The sequence below is a fragment of the Macrotis lagotis genome, chromosome X (assembly GCF_037893015.1).
Source record: "Macrotis lagotis isolate mMagLag1 chromosome X, bilby.v1.9.chrom.fasta, whole genome shotgun sequence".
Classification (NCBI taxonomy): Eukaryota; Metazoa; Chordata; class Mammalia; order Peramelemorphia; family Peramelidae; genus Macrotis; species Macrotis lagotis.
Window position 1 is genome coordinate 522036643 of NC_133666.1, and position 21197 is coordinate 522057839.

General features: G+C 36.3%; 1 protein-coding gene and 1 long non-coding RNA gene across 4 annotated transcripts in view; one reads left to right on the forward strand and one right to left on the reverse strand.

Moving 5' to 3' along the window:
- Window positions 1-21197, forward strand: part of NEDD9 (neural precursor cell expressed, developmentally down-regulated 9) — a 229980-nt gene that overhangs the window by 156113 nt on the left and 52670 nt on the right. Inside the window, exon 1 of one of the 3 annotated variants that reach the window (XM_074208028.1) lies at window positions 16836-17161. The exons of the other annotated variants lie outside the window; for them this stretch is intronic. Within the exon in view, the coding sequence (XP_074064129.1) occupies window positions 17150-17161 (12 nt within the window). The 5' untranslated portion in view covers window positions 16836-17149. Of the gene's footprint in view, window positions 1-16835; window positions 17162-21197 lie in introns of those variants that run through there. 3 annotated transcript variants of the gene reach the window in all.
- Window positions 553-18124, reverse strand: LOC141502988 (uncharacterized). Its single transcript, XR_012472733.1, has 4 exons — window positions 17986-18124; window positions 9373-9529; window positions 3167-4349; window positions 553-671 (listed from the first exon to the last, which is right to left on the reverse strand). It is a non-coding gene; the product is annotated as an uncharacterized LOC141502988 (long non-coding RNA).

A 21197-nucleotide genomic window follows, 5' to 3' on the forward strand; every position in this document is an offset into this window, starting at 1 on the left:
TTCTCATTCTTGTCCTTGCCCTGTCTCAGACCCATTTTAGAACTTATAGTCACATTGGTACAAAAGTTACTAATGGTTGATATTTTTAGATTCAGTTTTACTGGAATATTTTGTAAGCTTCCTCTTTTGGGTGATGTCTGGGTTTATGGTATTCCTTTTTTTTTCCCTTTTTTTTTTTTTTGGTTAGCAGTGTATCACAGTATGGCTGCTATTTAAATATTTCCCCAAAAAATACAGTCTGCACTGAAAAGAAGTGGTTTGGCAGAAAGTGGAAGCTTTCAAACATTCATTTTCCAGATGGATCTCTTTGTTCAATTAAAATAAAAATCGGTAAACCAAGTGGAATGCTACTTAGTGAATGTCATTGTTTACTAGGATTCTTATTACATCTTATGGCATTTTATAAAATATCACCAAGCTCCTAGCATTTTTAAAAAAGGTTCATAATCTTTCTAACAATAACAAAAGAGCTGTAAATATATTATACAATAGCATGATGGAAAAATGTCCTAAAGTATTTCCATAAATCAAATGTAACACTTTGGCATCAGTTCCAACATAGTAAATTTAGCAAATTAGAACCAGATGATTCTAAAATAGAAACTTACATAACTTTACGCTGTGATTTTTTTTTGCACACGTTTATCTTCATGAAGTTGTTTTGGCTGCTACTGTAATGAGAAGAAGCATTTTAAAATATACTGTAGTGATTTATCATAGGCATATTAATTGGCAAGAAAATTTAAAATCAGCATTATGCAAATAGTTTTGTTTATTCACAAATTTAGATACAAATTAACCAACTTCTCCCAACACACACACACACACACACACACACACACACACACACACACACACACACACCTTTTTTTAGTATGAGAATAGGAATATATATTTCATACTTTTAATCATTACAACTTAATGATTCCATTTTCATCTTCATTTCAAGGAGATAACTGGTTGTACTTCCTGCGTGGCCCAATCTACAACCCATCACCACCTTAGAATTCTTAGTTTAGCATTGTCTGTGTCTATTTTATCATTTCTTCAGCTTTCTTCTCTCTCCATTTTCTCTCATACATACACACATATGCAAATACACACAAATATACACACATATACACAGAGTATCACTGCCAGAAATTTTATGATCCTTTATCATTCCTATCAGGATTTTTTTTAAACTGTATCTTGGGGACTGTAGGAGATATTTCTTTTAGCTAAAGAAATGAGTAATTGGGAAAGAGAAGACCTGGCTAACACCCTCCCCACTATCACTTCCAAATATACCATTTCTGATAGTGATACCAAGTGATGCTCTGTGGGATAACTCGGGATTAACCCAAGGAATCAAGTTGCTGGAAGTCAAAGTTTAGCTACTGTCCAGTGCTGACTTGATGGATCCTAAGAAAGTAGAAAGAATGAATCAAGAGGATATCTACTCCTCTTTCCTATATATAACATATGATGTTTTCCTTATAAATGAAGTTTATTATTATTATTATTATTATTATTATATGTTTATTATTATAAGCAAGAAAAGATCATTTTAATTTCAACCCTTTGTCTATGTGTATGTTTTTTGTGTGTGTTTATGTTTATATATATTTGGTCTGGATGTGTGATTTCATCAATGTAAGGAACTTCTAGAGAGGAAATATCCTGTCCTAATATGGATCTATATCTCTAGTGTAGCTCACAGTCTTTGAGAACTACTTGAGTCACTGAAAAATTAAGTAATTCTTTCACGATCATGACTACATTCAGGTTGTCCTAACTATGAGACTGACTATCCAGTTGTGCTTTTCTACCTCTCCATATATACATTGAAAATAAACATCACTGAATTCACTTTGAGGATTTACTTTTTTAAAATTTCACACCCTATAGGTAATATTGGAAAGAATTGTTATCATTGACCTATGGAGATCTTGCTAATAAGCAAAATCTGTAGGACCATATGTAGAATACTTTACCCACAGTAGGTATTTAATAATTAAATTTAATTAAATAACTTCTAATTGCATTGATGATAGAAAAAGGAGGCAAGACATGTTATCTTACAGAGAATAATCTTTAAAAAGACCAACTTTTAAAAAGCTCAACCTGCTCAAAGTAATAAATGTGGTTTGAGAATTAGATCAGTTCTATAGATAATGAATTTAGTGGGGTGGAGGAACAGTGATTTTTCTTTGTCTCAAATTCCTTGTTCCATTATGTCATGAGAACAGGAAGGAAAATACAGAAAAGTTTATATTCACAGTTTGTCTTTTAGGACCAATCACAGGCATGACTCCACCCCCTCCCAACCAAGGCCACACAACTAGGTAATCATTAAGTATCTGAGGTTGGATTTGAACTCAGGTACTCCTGACTCCAGGGCCCGTGCTCTATCCACTGCACCACCTAGCCACTGAGGCATGAATTTTTTTTCCCCAGTTCTTCCCCATTAGCAAAATCTTCTGATATGTATTTGGTACCACCTGGAAGCAATCTTCTTATTTTTAATCCTTATAATCCACTATCCAAATAATTGGTCAAGGTTCTCTAAGATTTCTGTTGCTCATACCCAAGAAACAAGGAGGACTAGATTCAAAACTCACCAGGTTACATCCTGAGCAACCTTGGGTATGTCCCTTCACCTTTGTTGGCTTTAATTTCTTTAATAATATAAGCATCATAGAGTAATAGATTAAGAGCTTGGATCTTTATCTATTCCAAGTCCCTTATTTTATAGAAAAAGCTAAGGCCCAGGTTGGTTAAATATTAACTTAGAGAATTTCCAAAATTTCCTGCAACTCTTAATCTCATGATATTAAGACATGACAAACTGTGTTATGCTCTTGATACATCCAGATCAGTTTTCCATTTCTGATAGTGGTACCAAGTGATACTCTGTGGGAGAACAGGTTTAATTTAATTGATTAACATTGGAATTGCTTCTGTGAAGATGTTGGTTGTATGCTTTTTCTAATAATCCATGATTCATTATTCATTAAAGAATCTAAATTTTGTATACATATTATCAACCTGTATGATCACCTAGAGTAATGTGTTCTATAAGTTTAACATTCACACCAGTTTTTTTTAACCCCAAAGTTTCAATTTTCAAAACCCTAATTCTAGTATGCCATAATCTGATGACATAATTCTAGTGTTTACATACCCTTTACAATTTCATTAGATTTAGTAGAATTGCTTTCCAGACTTTATCCCTCTCAGAAAGGAATCCTAAGGTAAACATATGCAAATTAAAAGGAAAAGAAGTTAATAACATTCATTCTATCTATATTTTGATCTGTTCTAGGTTATTTTAGTTACTCCAAGAAAAAGTAATCAAAAATCACTGTAGTTTGCTCCCTTATAAGAGAAGCAATATTCTGGAGTCAATTTAGGCACAAGCCCCTTTCTTCACAGGTCTCCATCCCCTTCCAAGCCCAGGAACTCCAAAGCCTGCTTAGGACATGAGTCATGCTCTAAACCACATGCACTGAAACTCAAGAAAACACTTGCAACACCCCTTTGACTCTGTCCTCAAGTCTTAAAATCACTGGGTACTAACACTTAAGCAACTTAGCTAAACTTATATTTAACATCTTTAAACCACAATGGCATGACTTAGTGAAACCGTAAAAAAATTCTCTGTGTCCTCATTAGCAAGACCCTCCTTCATCTTTCCTTATACAGAAGAGAACAGCCTTTTATTTCTCTGCACCAGTGGGCTGGATGGCATGTGGCTGTCCACACTTCTAAAGGCAAGATGACATTAGCTGTTGGTACTCCCCCCCCCCCCCAGCCACTGCCCCAAGTTGAAAAGGCATTCCTGCTAGAGACAAAATAAAAGATTACAGATTGTTGAAACTCTTTGTTTGCTTTCTACAATGAATGGATCCCTTCAGAACTCTCAGACACCACAGGCTGGTGCGTGCTGGGTCCCCACATACATTCCTTTTGCTTTGGTTCTCTCTCGAATTCCCTCAAGCACACTTAGATACTGCTGTGCTCACATTCCTCCTACCCTCTCATCAATGCCAGCTGGTGGTCCAGTGGGCTGCCCAATGAGGCCTTTGGTGACCTGGAACAACCCAATCAGGGAAGCTGACAAAGCATTGGCATAGTAATTCCTGGTAGCTAGGGCGGGGAAGGGGGAAGGGGTAGAATTCTTTCTAGAGGGACCATATCTGATAGGGTCCCTTGAGGTGCGGAAGAATGTCTCACCTTGGACTGAAGTATTTGTTCACTCATTGTCTCTAGGAAAGTTGCTTGGCAATCAGAATATTTCATCACTGCCCCTTCAGGTTAGATTGTCTTCTAAAAACATTGAATTTTTAACAAGTCTGACCTAGAGACTGACAACATAGAAGAGTAGAATAGAAATGTCAATGAAAACCCTTATAAGACTTTAGGGAGTTATCCTTTGACAGACTTGCTGTTCAGTCATTTTAGTTATGAGCAACTCTTTGTGATTCCATTGGGATTTTCTTGACAAAGATACTGATATTTCCTTTTCCAACTCATTTTATAGATGAAGAAAGTGAAACAAATAGGATAAAAATGACTTGCCCAGGGTCATATAGCTAGTGAGATGAGTCTTCTTAATTCCATGCCCCATATTCTATCTATAGTACTACCTAATTACCCAGACTAGCCTTTACACAGATTTTCTTCTTCAACTTATAAGAAAGAGTTATGATAGGAGAGAGTGGAAATATAGGAATCTTTCTCCTCAAACTTTCTATCTTTATTGAGATAATTCACATAAAATACCTTTTAAAAAGCATTATATAAATGTCAGCTGTCATTATCATCATCATCATCATCATCATCTTATCTATAAGGTTCTGCAAAACTAGAAATGCACCTGAGATTTTTAAAATTCATGAGTCCTCAAAGTTCAAGCAATGTAAGAATAAACTAGGATTTTTGTCATTTTGTTCAGTATTCACAGAACATTCACTCTGTGTAAGGCAATGGGTGAAACATCCTCACAAAATATCTTTCTCCCTTTGCCTTTGACAATCTGGTTCCTTCTCATAGATTTAGGTTTCAGGCAATATTTCGATAATTCGAATAACCCTCAAGTGACATTGCTAAACTTGTTTCACCTCTGTCTTAGCCACTGACCACCCTCTTCAATTTTCTCCATGACATGTCTCCCTGAGTGTCCTGTAAGCACCTCAAATTTAACATGAACCAAGTTCCCCTCCCCCCCAAATGCTTACTTCCTTTGATGGTACCAAAACCTCACTCAGCTCTTCATGTATATAGTCTTTGTCTCTTCTTTTTCCTTCACCTCTTATAAAGTCAACAGATCCATTCTATTAAGTTTTAGTAATCTTTCTCATACCAATTCCTTCTTCTCTATGTGCATAACCACCTAGTACTGATCCTCAAAGACTTGAGTGAGGGCTATTGCCATTGTCTACCAATAGGTCTTTCACTTTTCAAAACAATCTTTCACACTACTAATAGACAAATGTTCCTTCTACATCAATTTCCTCAAGTCGGTCCTCTACTCTTTAGTGACTCTTTATGTCCTAATGAATAAAGTTCAGTCTTTTGCCTGATATACAAGGTTCTCTCCTCTTTGGTGTCACCATGCCTTTCAAACTTCCCACACTACCTCATGTATACCACTACAGTCAAATTAGACTACCAGCTGTACTTTCCTGCACCTGTTGAAATCAATGCATGTTTTCCTTTCTCTCTCCCTCCTTACATCATTAAATTCCTGACTGTCTTTTAAAGTTCAACCAATTCCAATAATCATCCTCTGATATCTCTCCCCAGACAGTAATGATCTTTAATTCCCTTAGACTTCACATTATACTTTGTTTTAACCTCTTTATGAATTTCTCTTACCTTATGATAATTTGTGTGTTGTACACCCCCTCCCCACAACTAGATTATAAACTTCATGAGGGTTCAGGGATTTTATCTTGTTTTTTTTAATTTCTCCTCTCCCATTCTTCATAACATAGGTGATTAAAACTATTTTTAAAATCAAACTGAGAGGACGGCTAGGTGGAGCAGTGGATAAAGCACTGGCCCTGGAGTGAGGAGTACCTGCGTTCAAATCCAGTCTCAAACACTTAATAATTACCTAGCTGTGTGGCCTTGGGCAAGCCACTTAACCCCATTTGCCTTGCAAAAACCTAAAAAAATAATCAAACTGAGAACTGGCCTCTAACTCATATGGGAGAAGACTTTTAGTAAGGAGTAAATATTGTCTTCATTCAATATCCAGTGATCATGGTAGATTATCTTGGCCTTCATGTGTATATATGGTCAAACATTTCTTCTTATAGTTTCATGCAGGCAGCACAATGGATAAGAATATTAGGCCTGAGCCATCTTATCTTCCTGAATTTAAATGTGGCCTCAGATACTTGCTAGCTATATGATCCTGGGCAAGGGACTCAACAGTTGCCTCACTTTCCCCCTTTGTAAAAATGAAGGAAGTAACAAACTACTTGAGTCTCTTTGCCAGGAAAACCCCAAATAAGGTCATCAAGAGCCTGAAATGACTAAACAATAACAAAAAAGTTTCACGTAGCAAGTTCTTTATTTTGATAAGCTAAAGTATGTAAGAAAAGGAAGTAGAAATTACCCATATGAAAGCATCCATCCTCTTTTAGCATTAAGTTCCTGTTAAAAATGTACCTTCGAATGTTTTTCCATATAGAATAGGTATAGGGACCAGATGAGTGATTCCAATGGAGAACTTCCAGATGAAGAAATTTCCTCTAACATGATAGGTTCATGCCCTCTCCACAACTTTTAATCTTAAAACCTCAATTAACTGACTTGCTCAGTTTCATCATTTCTATTCTAGGCAGGGCTCAATTCCAGATTTTCTTGACTTTTATGTTGGTTCTCCAAAAACAGTGCCATGTTGCCTTGTCTTCCTTATATGAGTCAGTAAAAACCATGAAATGTAAAAAATCTCTCCACACATTCATACCAATCATCAAACTAACTGGTTACAAAAGTGTAAAAATTTAGAAGCAGCTGGGTAGATAAAGCTTTGGGTTCAGAATCAAGAAGACATGTTCAAATCTTACAACATATACTTGTTATGTTTTATCTTCCACAAGTCACTTATCCTCTCTGAGCTTCAATTTTCTTACTTGTAAAATGAAAGACATTATAATGCCTTTAAGGTGACTTTCAACTCTGAATCCTATAAGCTATCTGTACCAGATTTTTTTTCCTACTGAACAAACCTTTTTTTTAACATTGATCATTTAAATAAGAGAATATTCAAAAAATCATCACTGTGATTTCAAATTACATTTGATATACATTTAACTATCATTTTAGAAAACTTAGTTAACAAGCAAATTAACTACATTTTTCTCTTTGACTCAGAAAACAGAGATCAACTTCTCCAAATATATGCTTTTGTGAAAATGAGATATGTAAATATCTTATGAAATAAAAAACATCAACAATTATAGCAACTACCATAAGCTTAGTGAAGTACTGGAACTCACAATGGGTATATTCCATATAGTAAAACAGAGTAAAAATAGTAGAAATGTAGTAAAAATAGAGAAAGCAAATATTTGTAGAGGAAGAGAGTTGTCAAAAGGCTGAACTGGAGGGGCAGCCAGGTGGCGTAGTGGATAAAGCACGGGCCCTGGAGTCAGGAGTACCTGGGTTCAAATCCGGTCTCAGACACTTAATAATTACCTAGCTGTGTGGCCTTGGGCAAACCACTTAACCCCATTTGCCTTTCAAAAAAAAAAAAACTAAAAAAAAAAAAAGGCTGAACTGGGACTCAGGTTTAGATCCTGCCTCTGATTCTTACGTATTGCATGCCCATAGGCAAGCACCTTAGCCCCTATGATCCTCAGTTTTCTCATATAAAACAAAATAATATATGACATAATGAATTAGGATTTGATGTCCTCTGAGGTCCCTTCAATTAATCAATAAACATTTATTAAGTGTCTACCATGTACTAGACATATGTTAAGCACTGGAGTTACAAAAAAGAAGCAAAAGACAGTCCCTGTCCTCAAGGAGCTTACAAATCTAGTGAAGACAACACACAAACATATAGAAAGCAGGATCAATAGAAGATGATTAACAGAGGCAAGGCACTGGAATTAAGAGGAGTGGAAGGAGGCTTCCTATAGAAACTAGGATGTTTGTTGGGACTTAAAAGAAGTCAGGAAGGTCAGTACTTGGAGCAGAGGTCAGAGAGCATTTTAGGCATGGGGCATAGGCATAAAGAATGCCTGGAGTCAAAAGATGCAATTTTCTTAGGATCCCTGGTAAAGGCAGGAAAACAAGGGCTTTGGAATGCTCCTGTATTCATTTTGAATTTTAATAGGGATCAATGAATCTTGCACTTGGGTTCAAAAAAGTAACTTGACAAGTTCCAGATGGGGAGAGAGTATGGTTTATATGGTTTTGTTTGAAAAATTCAGAGCATTTTTTTAGTTAGTCTTTTAAGATTTATTAAGTCTTTCCTAGGTTCAAGCACTGTACTAAGTACTAGAAATACAAAAAAAAAAGACAAAATCCAGTTTCTGCTCTCAAGGAGCTTACAATCTAATGGGAAAAAAACACACAAATAACTACATATATGCAAAATGTGGGAAGGCTAAATTGGAGACAATCAACAAGAAGAGATGAACTGGAATAAAGGAGAATCAGGAATGATTTTTTTTGGTAGAAGGATGGAATTTTAGCTGCAAATTGAAGGAAGCCAGGGGAAAAGCCAGGAGGCAGAGATGAAGAAGGAAAGCATTCCAGACATGGGGGACAGCCAGTAAAAATTAGTAAATTGTAACCTCAATGTGAGTCATCCATATGACATGGCAGCCAAAAAAGCTAATGTGATGTTGGCTGCATTAAAACAGACATTTCTTCTAGGAATACAGAGGTCATAGTTCCATTAGACTTTGCCTTGGTCAGACCACATCTGGAATACTGTGTTCAGGAAATAGCACCACAGTTTAGGAAAGACATTAATGAGTTAGAGAACAACCAGAATGGTGAAAGATCTCAAATCTATACCATGTGAAGATGAATGGAAGGAAATAGAGATGGTTAGCCTAAGGAGAGATTGCTCAGGGGGATATGATAGCTGTCTTCAAATATTTGAAGGGTTGTCATGTAAAAGAGGGATTAGATATATCCTTTTTGGCCCTAAGCATAGAAAAGATATGAATAGAAGTTGAACAGAGTCATAGGGCAAAGTCAGAGGAAACTTGTTAACATTTAGAGCTATTCCTAAGTAGAATAGCTAGTTTTGAGTGGTAGTGTTTCCTTTCACTGAAAATATTGATATAAAGGTTATATGATCATTCTATGATGTGTGTTATAATAGGAATTGTAGGGGATATGGTTTGGACTAACCTTTGCTGAGGTGCGCTCTTCTTTGAATTTGTTCTCCTTCATTTGGTACTCATCACTAGGAAGGGTCAGGACTTTTCACAACTCTCACACATGTTTTGGCCAATTGGGTCAATGTAGAAAATTCTCTTGGGTTTTCAGAAACATCATCACAGGAAAACTAGAAAAATTAAGTTGTCAGTTCAATCAATTCAATAAACATTTAATTCAGGAAAATAGACTTAGAACTGGAAAGAACTTTAGGTTTATTTTATCTGACTCCCTTTTTTAAAGAAAAGGAAATTTAAGTCTAAAAAAGCCTTAGTGGCTTCCCAAATTCACACAGTACTAAATGCTGTGGATACAAATCCCAAAATGAAACAATCCTCATTCTCAAGTAGTTTTTGGTAAAATCTTTGGAGATATAGGTCCTAAGACTTCCCTGGTATGAGAGAAGCTTAGGCCATCTTCCTGTCTACCCCACAAATATTGTGGTATAAAGATTGATAGAGCTATGCTTTATTTTCAACTTTATTAAGTTAATAATGTTTGTTGTTGAACTTGAAAAGAGGTATCCCACCACAGTGGTCAATGACAATGTCAAGTTATTGCAGCTTTTGAGACAAGCCATGAACCACTGGTTGTCATAGTTGCTCTTTTTATATGTGAAATTCAGTCAACAAATTCTAATACAAAGAAAGGAGATGGGATGTTGAAAGGAGCCCTTTAAAAATTGGTTTGATGCTCTTATTTTACAAAAATGAAGAAACCTCATCTCTCTGAGCCTCAGTTTCATCGCTAGTAATGGGGGAGGGTGTTTTGCACTATGGCAAAGAAAGAATTTTGCAAACCCTAAAGCACAGGATAAAAGTGGGTTAAGTTGAGATTTAACTTAGATCTCTTCATCCCTAATGCAGTATTCTTTCCATTACATTCTATTTGCAATAAAAATGCTATAGGGGAAGATCACATGTCTTTCTATAAAACTAACTAGATTGTTGAATTTCAGTTTCACATAACCTTGTATATGTACTTAATTCATTTCATTAGGCTTCAGTTTTCCCATCTGAAAAATGAGATTCATGATCTATATTAGGTAATCAATAAAATAATTACTAGTGGAATGTCCCATGGACCTATGTTTGGTTCTGTCTACAACATTATTATCAATGAATTTGGATGCAGGCATAAGTGGCATGCCTGTCAGATTAATTCATGACACCAAGTTGGAAGACATGAATTTCATGTTGAATCACAGGTTTAGATCAAGAACCAGTATCTAAAAAGATCTCAGCTTACTAGAATGAGAGACTAAACCTAATAAAATGAAATTTCATTGGGATAAATTTAAAATCCCCTACTTGAGTAAAAAAAAAAACCCAACTCAATTGCACAAGTATAGACAGGACATGGTATAGCTATACAATAGTTCCTGTAAAAAAAAAAAGATTTGAGGGTTTTAGTGGATTATAAACTCAATAAGAGTCAATAGTATGATATGGTGAAAGAGCTAGTCCTTCCTGATAGAATTACACTCTCCATTTGTGTCCTTGATTTTCATTCCAACACATCTTCTTATCCTTCTGTCCCATCTCTATTTCTCCTCCAGTAAATCATTCCCTGTTGCTAACATACACACTCAGATCTCCCCTACTTTTAAAAAGCTTCACTTAAAAGTCAGAAAAGATCTTAGAGTTCATGAAGTCCATTTCCTTCATTTTACAGCTGTACAAACTGAGGTACCAAAGTTAAATGATTTACCTAAGTGTATACAAGTACCAAGTGCTAGTATACAAACCCACATCCTCTGGATCTAAATTCTCTGCCCTTTCCACTATCACAAATTACTTCTAAAAGCTCTTGAAGTTTCACATTCATTGCCTCTACTTCCTTACATCAATTCAACTACTCAGCAGAAATTGGATTTCTAAACCCACTACACTAAAATGAAACTGCTTTCTCTAAAATTACCAGTGATCTCTTTGTTATTAAATCAAAAGGCCTCTTCTCTGTCCTGACCTTTCTTGATTTCTCTGTAATATTTGACAATGGATGAATACTCTGCCTTCCAGATTATTCTTTCCTCTCTACATTTTTTTTTGATATTCTCTTCTCTGGGTTCTCTTTCTAACAATGTGATATCTTATCAGTATACTTTGCTAAATTATCAATTGTGTCCCACCCCTTAACTATAGGTGACCCTAGGGCTCTGTTTGGGGTGTCTTTTACTTCTCTCTCAATATTCTCTCCCTTGATGATCTCATCAATTCTCTTGGGTTCTATATAATTGAACTCTCAACTCTATTTAAGTCTTACCTCTCTCTCCTGATCTCCAGTTCTGTATCATTAATCTACAAGTCCTATCAACACCTAAAACTAAATCTGTACAAAGCAGAATTTATTATCTTCTTTTTGAAATTGCCTTCCCCTTGTAGCCTTCTCTATTTTGATCAAGGACACCATCATCTTTTGTGTTACCTAGGTTCATAATTATGAATCTATCATAGCCTCTTCATTCTTCCTCATCCCAATTATCTTATCAATTGACAGTTGCTGATTTTACCTGTATAACATTTATTTTATTTATCACCTTTTCTCCACACATATGTGATCATACTCAATTTAGGCCTTCATCAGCTCCTTCCTGAACTATTGGAATATTCTCCTAATTAGTCTCCATGCCTCCCATCTTTTCCTTATTTAACCCCATCTTCCATATATTTATCAAACTGATATTCCTAAAATTCAGAATTGATCATTTCACTCTACTACTCAAAAAACTTTTATTGACTTTCTATTGCATTCCCTCTAGATCCATTGTTCTAACTCCCATTTGTACTAGCATTCAAATCCATAGGCAGCAGCCAGCTATTTATTCCCTCAGGATTCTAATCCTAATTCAGATGGCCACTAGAGTTTCAAGTACTATCATCATTCATGAGCCCCCATTAATTTACTTCAAATCTATTGTCAGTCAAGTCTAAATTAATTTGTTGCAAAAGTATTTACTAAGTTGGTAAAGTCAGAATAGTTGTTATAAAATATTTGCCCCCAAAACTTGGAGCCCACTTTCCTACAAGTATTCATAAAATATAGGGCAGGCATTGTTATTAATATTAATATTAATTTCATATCACCCTTTTTGACAGTGTGGTGAAACCTATGAATAGGCTTCTCAGAATAATATGTTTAAATAATTTTTAAAATGCTAAATTTTAGTAGAAAATTATTCAAATAAAGTTTTAATTTTTCTATTCTATTTAATATTTTTTCCTGAAATTTATTCATTAATCCCTTGGAGGTCTATAGAAAATTTCTTGTATAGGTAAAGAATGGGCTTAATCTTAAAGAATATGATGGTAGTGAGGTACATATATAGAGGATATTTGTAGCCAAAGGATAAACTCACAACTTTCTTGAAATCATAGCTGTAATTATTTTCTAGTTTAAAGGTTCATGTACCTTGAAACTGTTTATTTCCTTTCTGGGTCTATTTGCCCTTGGTACACCTCTCTCTCTTGTCTCAGTTGAATGTATAGTGCTTCTGCATCTATGTGGTCTTGTGAATAGGAGAAATATGGCATTCCCTTCAGGCTCACTTCTACCCCTTCCCATCTCTCTGACATAGGGGAAAAGGTTTGCTTTTTCAAGATGCTCCTATGTGTGGAAGCCTCTGAAGCTTGACTATTTTGCTGTTGAATTAATTTATGAAATACTATTATTTAAAATTTCACAAAGGCATAATCAGTTTATTTAATTAGTCAATTAGGCCAGACCCTTATTAACCCAATTAAAGAGATTCATGTCTCATAAAGGAACTGGGGATATGAACCAAATAAACCATACATTTCACATCAAGGTCTTACACTTCTTGTATTACATTAAATGAAGTAGGGGTATAAAGTATCATCTCTTACAATCAAATGCAATCTTTTCTATTTGACATTCAAATTCCTTTATAATATATATTAAATTTTTCTTAACTAATTTTATATATTGGACCAACTGGATATGCTTAGCCTTGAGAGAAGACTTGGTGGTTGGAGGTCAGAAGAGGGTAGACAAGAGATTTGTCTTCACTTATTTGAAGGCAATTTTATGGAAGAAGGATTGAAATTGTCTGGCTTGGCTCCAGGAAGAAGAACAGGGAGAAAAGACTGAAAGTTGCAGAGACAGTTTTGGGGTCAATATAAGGAATAAGTTCCTAATACTTAGAACGTTACCAAAAAAAATAGTAATGGACAGTCTGGGAAAGTAATGGGTTTCCTCTCACTGAAAGTCTTCCAAGACAAGATGAATGGTGGGTTGGGGATATTCTAGAAGGCAATAGATAACCTCTGGGATTCCTGCTAGTTTGCGATTCTGTGAATTGAGTTCTGAAAGAAATAGAACAATTTACCCTTTGGCAGAAAGGAATAAGATTTAGCATCTTCTTAAGACAAAAATTATCAAAACATAATAATAGTACATTCCGACAGGATTTTAGGACTTACAAAGTGCTTTCCAAGCAATAACCATATAAGATACATGGCACAAGTAAAACTAATGTATTTTACATGTAAGGAAATTGAAGCTCAAACTTGTCATGAGCATATAGCTAGAAAATAGGAAGTTGATATGATTCAAGGCAAGAGTATCAGCTTTGGAATTTAGGGACCTCAGATCAAATCCTACACCCCCCCCCAATGATTACTATCTGCTTGTTGTTCTTGAGCAGGTTACCTAACCTCCTTGGTTCTTAGTTGACTTATTTGTAAAATGAAGAATTTTTAATGCTTCTCAATTCCCTTCCAGCTTGAACCTGGGAAATACAAATCAGAACTTGAATCTAGGTGCTCTTATTCGGCATCTGTGCTCTGTCAACTATACTAAGTTGCCTCTATATGTGAAGACACTTCTCAGGAGGAAAAAAAATAAAGGGTTTTTCTCTTTCTCCCACCTTCCTTTTCTCGCCTCCCCCACATAGAAAGAAAAATAACAAAGCCCCTGTAACAAAGACATATAGTCAAGCAAAATAAATTTTCACAATAGCTATGTCTAAATAAAACATCTCAATCTGTACCCTGAGCTATCAGGAAGTAGATAGCATCATTGAGGAAATCTTTCTCCCTGAATTGTGGGCATCGAATCAATCAATGTAATTGATCCTCAGCCTTTCAGTTGTTAGACTTTAAATATTATTTCTTTGGTTTTACAATTAAATTCCTCATACTTCCTCACTTCACTCTGTATCAGCATATACATGTCTTTCCAAGTTTCTCTGAAACCATCCCCATACTCTTCCTTACAGTACAGTAGTATTTCATCATATTCATATAGAAGGGCTATATCTTCTAACATAATAATCACATAGTTGATCAAAGAGAACTGTTAGGGAAATCTGGAGAATATTATATAGACCTCCTATATGCCCTTAGAGATGAAAAGGCCAAAAACTAATTGTTCTTTCTAATGTAGACAGACCCAAAAATAATTTCGAGCACTGTCAGAGATCTCTTAGTCTTCTTTACCTTCAGAATAGAAAAGCTAACTGGTAGTGCCTCAATTTCTTGTAAAGGGGGAAAAAAAATTCATAAAATCATTTGGGTCCATTTTCTTTGTAAACTCTGATATGAAAAAAAAAAGGATTAGGAGGAGACTAAAGCAGCCCAAATATTACAAACCAGAACTGAAGCTATAAAGTGGAAACCTAGCAATGCCTGATGGTGGGCTATTTCCAGGGAATCGGGGTTGCATTAAACTGTAAAACTGGGGTTCCACCCTGAATCTGGAAACAGCTTTTCAAGGACAATGCTTTCTTGCCCTCTTTGCTTACATCATTAAAAGCAGCGTTTTAATCCATCTGGGACTTGGAAAATACTGATTTCAATCCAACTCGGTTAGAAAAAATATAAAGGCTGATTTTCCATCCAAGTCATGTAGTCTGGTTGGAGTCCATCCCACTCACGGATTCTTATTGTCTGGATCCACCAAACCCTAATCTTGAGGCCCAGTGAAAAGGAGCAAACAGGATACTAAGATACAGCTTCAGCTTTCTTTTTTCCTTCCTCTCTTCCCCCTTTAGATGAATACCTAAGAGGACTAAGTTTGTCCATTGATGAGAATTTTGCATCCTAACAGAAATCATGAAATCAGTGCCAGTGTTTTGTGTTTTCCCTAGGGGAGAGTGAGTAACTAGGTGACTCAAATTGTTTAATTAATGAATGTTCAATAAAGGACATCATCAAGAAACTATTATACTGGGGGCGGCTTCGTGGCGAAGTGGGTAAAGCACTGGCCTTGGAGTCAGGAGTACCTGGGTTCAAATTCGTTCTCAGACACTTAATAATTACCTAGCTGTGTGGCCTTGGGCAAGCCACTTAACCCTATTTGCCTTGCAAAAAAAACCTAAAAAAAAGAAACTATTATACTGGAAAAGGAAATTTGAATTCCATATAGAAAATGAGTGACAACAATGTGGGTAAAGCCAGAGTGCTACCTTTGTATACTTGGTAAATTCAAAGAGGCACCAGAAGTTCACCCAGTCCATTGGGAAAGATGCTCTATGGAGAATTTATGGAAAGATTTGAGTATGGATCACATAGAATGAAAAAGTTGCAGGGAGATCTGTTCCTAAGGAGGGCTGAAATCACCATGTCATCTAAGAACCTAAATGTGTGTAATGCAACGTCTTAAACAAGACTACATCACTGAAGTTTCACACTCAAAAGTGTCTAATCCAGGGATTGGCACCTTTTGTTCTTCTTATAAAGGATTGATGGGTTAATGGGTCATCTTCAACCTGAAAGCAAGAAGGTCAAACAAAATGGGAATAGCACAGTGTTCAAAAACTGGAGATAGAAGTGGACAATCTTCAAAAGAATCAATCTAGTGAAGGAAAAAATGTAGAGAGGATGTTCAGGCTACTACCAAATGAGAGGTAAAAAATCTAACCTAAAGACCTTTCTTTCTCCTTAACTAAGCAGTCAGGGAAGGTCACTGAGTGTTCGTGATACCGAAGCCAAGCACTCATGAGAATTCAGGAAAGTTCTGGTGGTTTTGCCATCGGGATTTGTGTCAGGGGCTTGACGCTCAGAGTACTTTGAACACTGAAAAGAACAAAAAAAGCAAACAACGTCACCCCCCCCCCCTCCAAAAGAGATATCAGCAGGGGTGGTTAGTAAAAAGGGGGCTGGAAACAGAAAACCTTTTGTTCCTAGAGTCCGTTTCATGTCGAGATTGTGAGGTGAATAGCTTTGAAATGAAGCGGGTGTATGAAGGAGTTGCTAGGTCACAGGAAGCAGGACTGTCAGAACTTGCTTTGTGGGGCAGATTTCTTTTAAAATTGAGTTAATCTTAAAAAGAATTTTCTCTCTTTTTCCATTGTGACTTTTTTTTGGGGGGGGGGGATCAAGTTTGGAAGAGAGGTTGTTTTCTCCCCGTCTTCCCACCCCTTTTCTGAGTTTAAAAAAAACGTCCCATTCCATTAAGCCTTCTTTGTCAAGTTTTTAGAAACTAAGAGATGGGGGTGGCATCGGTTTTACCTTGTCCCACTGAATCTCTCCCCTTCTGGCCAATGAGGGGAAGAGATGCAAATGAGTTCAGTAGTCAGACTTGCCCTCAATCAAAACAATGAGCTCAGATACCTTGGAAACTTCGCAGTGTCCAGAACTCAGCAGATTTCTAAACTGACTAACCAGCTTTCAATCCTGGGACCTACTCTCGTTTTGATTTAAGCCAGCACTCCATGGAGAGGCAGATTCTTGAGCCTTCAATGCAGTCTCACTAGTTCCAGAAAGCGACTGAATTTACTGCTGCAGAAATGAAGTACAAGGTAAAAGAACCCGTCTTTTTGCAGGTTTCTTGCTAAAACTTGTTGCTTCGCGGCGTTTCGGTTCTGCATTCTCAAGTCCCCTGGGTCAGGGATGTGATTAGCTTAAGGTGGAAGACCCCGGGCTAGGTTTATCCGAGAAGTTCTGTCAAGAGTCTGGAGCGGGGACCGGTCCCTCTGAAAGTTGTTGAAGGAAATGACCCGCTATAGAAGGTTTTTCTCTAAGTCCTTTTGAAAGTATCCGGTAAAGATATACAATATTATCTGAGCCCTGAAAAAGAGGAGGCATTAGCTAAAAGTCTCTTCTACTTTTCCCCCTTGGAGCCTTCGGGGCTCGGGATAGGGACCTCTTCCAAGGGGAATCAGAGCTGCCGGATCTCGAAGCTGGCTTCCTCCCCCTGGGGATTTGTTTCAGTGTGCCATCTGTGTTTCAGTGAGAGATACCAAAACTCCAGGCATCTTGACTGGGTTAGTGGATTGTTTTGAGATTCCCCCCCCATCATATAGCAAAGTCTGGGTGCATCAGGTTACTTTCTGAAATGATGACCTGAAAGTACGCTCAGGTAGGTACAGCTTTTGCCTGAAAATTCGAGGCAGAAACTTTTCTTTTGGTCCCTTGAAAGGAAGGGTATTGTTCCAGCAATTCTGCCTCTGCACTGATCCTTGGCAAAGAAGGATGGAATTTGCCGTGTCTCTCCCATTTTATTGTACTCATCGGTGTTAGGGAATGAGCGCGCAACCCTTACCTAACGTAAAGAGCAGTTAGACTTGGGAGGGGGGTGGGGGGAAGAGTAGGGCCACAGCACACCTTGTATTGACTCGGTTACCTGAGAATTCAGAGTGGATTCTTTGTCGTGAATGTTTATATTCCAGAAGACAGAGCAATGAGAACCTTCCTTAGAGGTGTTTAAAAAGCTCTGGAATGTAAAAAGAAAAAAAAGTTACTCTAATTGAGTAGGGAGTAGGGACATAAGACTCAGGAATGCTTTTTTTCATTGGAATTTTGTATTGACTGATTGACATTCAGGGTTGTGATTGCTTGGGAAGTCTTTCCTACTTTTCCTTATCATTTGAATTGCTTCTTACCCTAGGTATTTGACTGTTCAGGTTGTGAATAAACTGTTTTATTATCTGCGAGCCATAGGAATTAGTTGTGGCTTTACTGTTGGTAATTTTTTGATTGTCTGCACTAATGGGTAAACAGCTATTAGCAAAATAGTTAATAATCTCTTGATCATTTTTACAGTAAATGCACTGAGGGGCATCCACTTAGAGAACCACAGTGCAGTAAGGGCTTCACCTACTCCAACTCCCTCATTTTACAAATGGGGAAAACAAGCCCAGAAGGACTTGAACACAATTCTTTTGACTCCAAATCCAGAACTCATGCCATTCCATTTCACCTTTTCCATGTCTGGTCAGAAAGTCAAGCTTCATGTTTTTCTGTCTAGGTCAACAAAGGGTATTTAAATTCATTTCTATAGTTCATCTTCTAGGTAATAACATTATTTTATATAGGTAAAAGAATCTCTTTCCAGCTTACTGAAATGTTGGACAATGAGATGAGAATTTCCTCTTTAAATAAAGAATTCTTGGGGTAATTTTCTCCTCTTATGGATATAGGCAATCCCCGAGCAGTATTGCTTCCTTAAATAATTGACAGAATCAACCAATCTATTAAAACTTTTATAGGCACTAGGGATACAAACTATAAAAAAGGGGGAGGAGTTTCTATTCTCAAAGGGGAGATAAGTTTGCATGAAAATACATGCAGGACAAATATAAAGTTAATAAATTCAAATGTATATTGGATTACATTTATCTGAAGCTATGCCAAGAGCTTTGCTCTAAAAAAGAGAAATTATTTTGTAATCCAATATATTTTATTTACCAATGGTGGATTTTAACATTAAAATTCTTAAGCAAGGACCAAAATTACTTTGAAATTTGTGACCTCCTTATCCTTGCTTTACTTTTGGGGAGATGAGAGATGAATAAATCTGTAACTGACAATAGCACTTATTATTTGACAACCATAGAGAAAACCTTACCTTTGCTTGTATTTTACTTCTGGTCAGCAATCAAAATGATAGCTGCTAACTATTTGGTGACTTAGCCAATCACAGTCTCTAAGTCTTACTTTCTTTATCTGAAGATGTTAAATCAGAGGTCTCTCTCTGAACTCTAAAGCTGATGATGAGTTTGTGATTCTTACAAGTAATCCTTTGAGTTATACAGGGCAAATTTTATTTTTTCCCATTTTTACATTCCAGAAACGTGAAAACCAGAGAAATTAATTAAGGTTGTCATTAATGGCAGAATCAGGATTTGAACTCAGCTCTTCTGATTCCAAATGACTGAATTTCTGTGTTCCGTTCACCACATTACAGTGTCTCCCTAATGAAATACTTCAGTGATAATAAATCTAATCCCTCTGTGATTCCTTTCAAATGTCTCTCACCAAAAAGAAAAAAAAAAGAAAGGAGTGAAAAAAGTCTTCACAGTGGGATGTGACCTTATGTTATGGGAACCCATCAAGTATTATGAACATGAAACGAAATGCTATTTAGATGAATAATTTCCCTTCTTTGTACTATTCATTTGCCTCCTATAGTTAGAAATGGTGAGTTTTGTTTGAGGAGCTGATTATGTAACTAGATGGAATAGACTAGAAAAGGGACAAGAAGAAAATACTATATTGAGAGAATCTGGTTTGTAGCTTACATAAAGTTTCTTGCTAGACTGGTGTATTTACTTCTCCCAGGAAGTTTAAACTACTTTATTTAAAAGTACTCATGCAAGACAAATACCCATAGGCTATGCCTGGGTTATGCAATGTGGTGTGTGGATTTGACAGTTATTGGGTGAATTTTATCATTATATACTTTCAGATCAGATAATTACTTAATTGTAAACTCTTAGAATTGATAGTGATATAACTGACTCTATACAGCTCCATTCTGTATCTACAAATTTAAACTATCTAGATAGGGCCTTCAAAAATACTCTTTGATAATTCAGGACCATAGCAGATTTAGGGGATTAATTATTCCATATTGACTGCAATGGAGATTATATTAACTAGATATTAGTCTAAGATCACAAAGCATATAAACTCAACCTTAGACTGTTTTTAGTTTCTTAACAGTCCTGAGCACAGTGGTTAAAGAACTAATTTTCTAGCATAAATTGCTTTGTAAGCATAAATACTGACAGCTTTTTATTTGTATCCTTATTCTGTTGTGAAAAGACAATAACCATTGTTTTCATCTGGGTCCAGTTTCCCTTAGAACTAGTTCATTATTTGGTTCTATGGATACTCTGGATAATAATTTTAGTTTAATGTGCTGCCATGTCTATACTGAGAATGCATTAATTTGAAGGTAATACCTCTGTGACTTATTCCTCACACCTGCCTAAAGAAAAAATTTCCATCTGTTGAGCTAGGAGAGAGGGAAACAGTTGGTCCTAGGATATCCAGGAAGATGACTTGAGTAAGTATATGTACAGCTGTGTTTGACCAGGAGTCTGAGATTTCTTCTATCACAAGACCTTCCTTCAACTTTGTGAGCTCTCAATGAATCCTGTTTAGCTGTCTTCTAGGACCTGCTCCACTCTTGACTTTGTCTGTGACCTTGCCAATTTTCTGAACTTCTTTGCCTTAAATTCTGCTGGTTTATTTATGCCATACAAGGATTTTTAAAAATTCATCCTAGCATGGAAAAACAGGCACAGTCAACAAGGTGATTTAGAAATGCAACAACCTGAAATTATTATAGAGAGTCTTGCAGGGGGCAGTTATAGCCCAAGCAGCAAACAAGTTTTAATTAAGATTTGGCACCATGGAAATAGCTTGAAGGATTTTTGAGACATTTCCTGTATATGGAATATGTAAATCTGATACTGAATGGAGGAGAAGGATATCTTTGCAGTAGTCTGTATTGATCATTATTCTGCCACTCAGTCCCAATATGCTATCTGGTACTTTGTTTAGGATAAGACTTTAGGTTTTTTTCTTCTTTTCTATTGTATGTACTCC